Raw genomic sequence first — 6,000 nt, 5'->3', positions numbered from 1 at the left:
GTACTTGTTCATCCTCTCAAGGGCTGTCCCAGAAGATGACTGGGGGGAAAACCGGAGTTGGAATTACCGGTAACTGTTTCCAGGAGTCTTCCAGGACAGCAGGTTCCCACCCTTTGTATTTAAGGTGAATTGGTTTACTGTACTGTTTAACTATTTTTCAGCTCTGCCCTACGGTTCTTGGATAAACTGACCAGGTGCCTGAGGGACAGCCTTTCAAAGAGCTAGTAGCAATGTGTTTCCTGTCCGGTGGGGGGAGCTCCATCTCTCAAGGGCTGTCCTGGAATTCAAGTTAACGGTAAAGCCCCGTACACACGTACCGATTGTCGGCCGAACAATCGGCCGTCTTTTGTCCAGTGCTGTCGTGTTGGTTGAAAAGTGCTCAAGACTGCACACGAATTTTGTCGGCCAACAACAACCAACTTCAGAAGTGATGTCATGTGATGGTTAACTTTCCGTGTGTTTTTTCTTCTCTGAGCATGCCCAGTCTTGCTCATCTGGCTTTTATAGCATGCAGACCAGATTTTGTTCGGCCGAAAAGTCGGTCTGTTGTCGGAAGCATCATACTAACAAGCCGACAATCGGACGTTGGCCGACTATTTACGGTTGACAATCAGTATGTGTGTACGGGCCTTTAGTCTAACTCCAGTTTTCCTATTCTGTCTGTTCACACCACTACTGTGGGTTGCAATACAGACTACCACATCTCAGCACCACTGTGTGAATAAAAGTTTATGAAATGCCATTCACACTAGAGAAACAGACTATCTGAAAGAGCCCTAAGAGTTGTGTGAATGCTCTCATGGACATGAGGAAGCTATTTTAGACTTTGGCAGGCCATACATGGAGCAAATCTCTTTCCTGCAATTATGGGTTGCTAGGAAGAAATTCACTTGATTCCACCATCAACACAGACAGTGTTGATGTGGGAATCCCTCCTGCTGGTAGTGAACAAGCTCGCTGTGGTCGTGTGAAACATGTCTACCATCCATTTTGCTGTACCTTGCATCCTTGTTCAATAAAGCCTTTCATCGTGAGCTATTGCCTGATGTGTGGCTTGTCTGCGGTAGCGATCCAAGGTCCTGCACCCAAGGCTGGCTGTGAAGTTCCAAACTGCCTGAGCGGTGTACATCTTTCTCTGAATCCCTCCTGCCGGGCCATAGCTTCCCAAACCGTGATTATTGCTAGCGGCTACCACTAGCAATAATCACAAGAGCATCTGGCAGACTGGTTGTACTCAAGTTGATCGATCAACTTGGTAAATTCAGCCTGCCCATTAATGGTTCGAATCTCAGCCGGTTCCTGCTGAAGTGGCCAAGATTTGAGCCATGTATGGCCAGCCTTAGATGTGAAGATTTGTGACTAAATAATTAGATCTTTACAGCCTTTGCATCAGGAGTATAAATCCCACTGATTGGAGGTTTTTGTGCTTTTCTTGTAAAACACTGACTGTATTGGTGTTGTATAAATAAGTACAATACGTGTGTGTACATAGAAAATATCCGTTATTGGTTATTACCATGATGCAGCCTCTTACTGTTGGTGACCTCCAAGGTGATTTAAGTAGTTTCTCCCTGTATTCTTTTTTTCCTATTTTGAGATCTTCCTCCTATTGTCACTTACAGTCAGCCTTGTATGCCTGTGACTTACTCCGAACTGTTATGGCTATTTATAGGGAAGAAGATGGACCCCACAAGGAGTCAGTTGGACTCAGACTTTTCACAACAGGACACACCATGTCTCATTGTTGAAGACTCTCAACCAGAAAGTTTGGGGACAGAAGATGACCTAGACCGTGCCCGGTTTGGACTGCTTCCTCATCTGTCAAATCTACAGACAAATGTCGAAAGTCCTGTCTTGGTATGAGTTATATTTATTTTACTCTAATTGTACGCCATTATAGTCTAGAATTTTAATGGTCACCTCCACCCACAAATGTATATTTCAGCCAAGTTTCTTTTGCTGTCAGGATGAGTCACATTCTTATTTATCATAGTTTTTATTGGGTAGATGACCTGCGTCAAGCTAATTTCTGAAAGCTCAGAGTTCTGAAACTATAGAAAAGTGGCTAGAAAGTATACTGAAAAGCCCACGGGTCTACTGGAAAAAAATCTCTGTGCCGGCACTTATCAATTAAAGTCATCTGTTTAACTTTTTTGAGTTGGTCTGGTAAATATAAAATGGTGTATTTACCAAACTTGGCTATGCCTAGAACATGTGTAAGAAGCTCATCAAGGTATAGATATTTGTGTTTTTCTATATAACCCCTATATGTGTGAGATTTCATTTGGCCAGGGAATGTATTCCAAGTAACTTTTCTGTTTCATTATCTAGGAGTATGTACAAGGTTGTCCAAGCAATAAACATTCTTTTGGGGATAAAGAGGGCATGGAAATAAACGAGCTGTCTAAAGAAAACCATAAAGGTAATCTGCCATTTTTGAAATGTTGACTGAATGCATTGGCTCTGTCTGGAGAACAGCAAGCTTTCTTTCTTGCACATCCTTGATGGAAATATGAAATGTTTGCAGTCAGATCTGTGAATTGTGTATAAATCATAAAGGAAGCTGATTCGCTAAACAAGGGTTCTTCCCTGTCTGCCCCCTGCACTGTGACACCACCTGAGGGAAACAATTCGCACAACCAGTTGTTACTCTTAAAAATGTTCATATTTATCAGAAAAACTACAGTGTTCACACGCAAATAAAATCAGTTGATGCGTTTTCAGCCTACAAGGCCTTAGTCATAAGTTTGGTATGATTAAGGCCTTGTAGGGTGAAACACGTCAACTGATTTTATGTGTGTGTGTGTGTGTGTACATTGTTTTTTGTAATTAAATTATGAAGATTTTTAGAAGCAGCAACTGGTTGTGTTGATCATCTTCATGGATTATTTCTCACAAAGAAAGTGACTGTGGATCAAGCACTCATGAGCACTGCTGATATCTTGGTGTATGGTAAGTAACACTGAATCTCTCGCTTTACTATGACACCTCTTCCTTGGCTGGATACACACATTGGTAATCGTCACCTTCTGGGGGATTTCTTGGATGATGTGTCAGTTTGTGGTGCTTCACATGCAAATCTGTTTGTATTTTTATTATGTGTTTGGAGAAAAAAATGGTTGTATATCCAATATATACTGTATTGCATAATTGGTTTGACTTTGAGGGCCTGTTTATATGGGTCACAGATTTTAATGGGCTTTACCAGAGCACATACAGCATGCATGTATCCTTTTTGGCAACGCAGAACACCACAGTGCATGTTGGTGCATTACCATGCATTGTGATGCATTGCAACACAGGTGGGTTAGAGTGCCATTTAGAATAAATAGCAAGATATTGCACCAATATGCATAATGGGTATGTCAGAGAAGTGTCTTAGCACAGCGCAATAGTGTGATTTCCAGCCTGAAACCTGAAAGCATTTATTATCTTACTTAGGCTATTTTTAAACAATAAATGCACGATTTAATAAATGCTTTTTGTTGTTATATTAGATATAGTGGAACCGATGAACACACCAGGGGGGGATGCTGCGCTTAGCCAAGTGATTGAAAGAATTCCATGCCCAACCAACACAATCAGGTAATCTGGCTTTCCTCAAGCAACTACATGCATGGTTGAAATGCATATTTGTAAACAGTCTTGTCCTACACAAGATTTGTATTTCTGTTCAATCGGCCTAGTGATTCAGATCGCATTCTAAGTGGCATAGCCAGATTGGTGATACCATGTTTTTCTACTGCAGTTAAAATGCAACCCTGTATTTTTGTTTGCTTCTTTACCTCCATCAGCCCCATACACATTTTTGTGGCCGTGAGGTTTTTGTCGAGGTGCAGCAAAATTTGCACCTTCACACTTACTCCATAGTAGTTAATAGGGCTGAGTTTCAACCATGTTAAATAGTAATGGATGCGGTTAAAGCATCAAGAGGGATTTCATTGTGAAAATCCCTATTCAGACAAGTGTGCTGGAGGCAGTATAAGGTCCCTACTTATGGCCCACCCATCTAATGCTTTTCACCCTATAGGGATTAATCTTATAATCCTACCTCACAGTCCATTCACAGGGGCGCTTGACTGCGTGCCCCATGCAGGTCTGTGTTTTTCCGGCATGGGGATGCACAGGTGGTGTTTGCATCCTGTGTTGGCAGTCTATAGAAGTCTGTTGGACCGCAGTGTCCCAAAATGACGTGTGGGTTCCCAAACGTACACTGTGCATCGGCGTGTCCGAATAGGCTTCTTTGGATTGCTGGCACAGGGGTGCATGCAACACTGCATCTTCGTGTCAGGAAAACAACCTGCAGAGGGCACTATGATTAGACCCTACATGGGTGAAGTGCGTTAGAGGGGATAGGCCACAGACAGGGACTCTTAGCAAGCCAGATTGTGGAATAAACCTATATGGAGTGACCTCATCAGTGTGCGGCCTATTCCTGGACTGTTGCTATGTATATGCAGAGCGGGGTTGAATGCTTAAGTTATGCATCTGAACCACCTGTAAACCGGAGAGGCGTGGGGAATTCGAGTGGTGCAAGTCTCTGGGATTTTGCAGAAAGATTTTAGCATCCACAGTTGAAGAGTCCTGCTTGCTGTTTCTGTTCAGATGGACTGATAGAATTCACTCACTTCCTGTAGTGTTGAGTAGGAGGTTCTGCATCCTATAGTCACATGGGAGGTTATTTAGTAAAACTGCATGGTGCAAAATCTGGTGAAGCTCTGCACAGAAACAAATACGCTTCCACGTTCTATTGCCAAAGCTTAACTGAACAAGTTGAGGTCAGAAGTCGATTGGTAATGGTTACCATGTATAGCTGCACCAGATACTGATGGCTCCAGTTTTAGTAAATCTCCCACATTGTCCATTTTGGTGTCCATAATAAAAGAGACTAAGAAAAGCAGCCAGGCAATCACGTGGTCAGCAAGTTACATTTCTGGGGGTGTTCTTTACCCGGATTCAGAGTGGCCACATGTTATCATGGTTTTACAAGGAGGCCCTTTTTTTGGGGGGGAAATATTAAAAAAAAAATGAGCACATAATAAAAGAAGCATACAAACTGTTTTTCCACCCCCGTCTTCTAGTGCAAAATAGGTCCTTTTAAAGGTACAGTGCCTTGCGAAAGTATTCGGTCCCCTTGAACTTTGCGATCTTTTGCCACATTTCAGGCTTCAAACTTAAAGATATAAAACTAATTTTTTGTGAAGAATCAACACGTGGGACACAATCATGAAGTGAAACAAAAATTAATTGGATATGTCAAACTTTAACAAATAAAAAACTGAAAAATTGGGCGTGCAAAATTATTCAGCCCCTTTTACTTTCAGTGCAGCAAACTCCCTCCAGAAGTTCAGTGAGGATCTCTGAATGATCCAGTGTTGACCTAAATGACTAATGATGATAAATAGAATCCACCTGTGTGTAATCAAGTCTTCGTATAAATGCACCTGAACTGTGATAGTCTCAGAGGTCCGTTTAAAGCGCAGAGAGCATCATGAAGAACAAGGAACACACCAGGCAGGTCCGAGATACTGTTGTGTAGAAGTTTAAAGCCGGATTTGGATACAAAATGGTTTCCCAAGCTTTAAACATCCCAAGGAGCACTGTGCAAGCAATAATATTGAAATGGAAGGAGTATCAGACCACTGCAAATCTACGAAGACCTGACCGTCCCTCTAAACTTTCAGCTCATACAAGGAGAAGACTGATCAGAGATGCAGCCAAGAGGCCCATGATCACTCTGGATGAACTGCAGAGATCTACAGCTGAGGTGGGAGACTCTGTCCATATGACAACGATCAGTCGTATACTGCACAAATCTGGCCTTTATGGAAGAGTGGCAAGAAGAAAGCCATTTCTTAAAGATATCCATAAAAAGTGTAGTTTAAAGTTTGCCACAAGCCACCTGGGAGACACACCAAACATGTGGAAGAAGGTGCTCTGGTCACATGAAACCAAAATCGAACTTTTTGGCAACAATGCAAAACGTTATGTTTGGCGTAA

The 6,000-nt window shown here is 42.2% G+C and overlaps 1 protein-coding gene across 4 annotated transcripts in view; it reads left to right on the top strand.

The window, feature by feature from the left end:
- TP53BP1 (tumor protein p53 binding protein 1) overlaps positions 1-6,000 on the top strand; it is a 197,087-nt gene that overhangs the window by 60,414 nt on the left and 130,673 nt on the right. For all 4 annotated transcript variants that reach the window (XM_082256056.1, XM_082256055.1, XM_082256053.1 and 1 more), the window contains exons 2-4: positions 1,673-1,857; positions 2,332-2,422; positions 3,498-3,585. In XM_082256056.1, coding sequence (XP_082112182.1) covers positions 1,681-1,857; positions 2,332-2,422; positions 3,498-3,585 — 356 coding nt within the window. In that variant the 5' untranslated portion in view covers positions 1,673-1,680. The remainder of the gene's footprint in view (positions 1-1,672; positions 1,858-2,331; positions 2,423-3,497; positions 3,586-6,000) is intronic.

This window comes from Pelophylax lessonae (genome assembly GCF_965119305.1).
Source record: "Pelophylax lessonae genome assembly, chromosome: 4".
Lineage (NCBI taxonomy): Eukaryota > Metazoa > Chordata > Amphibia > Anura > Ranidae > Pelophylax > Pelophylax lessonae.
Note: the sequence above shows the minus strand (reverse complement) of the source record. Positions and strands in the feature narration are given on the sequence as shown.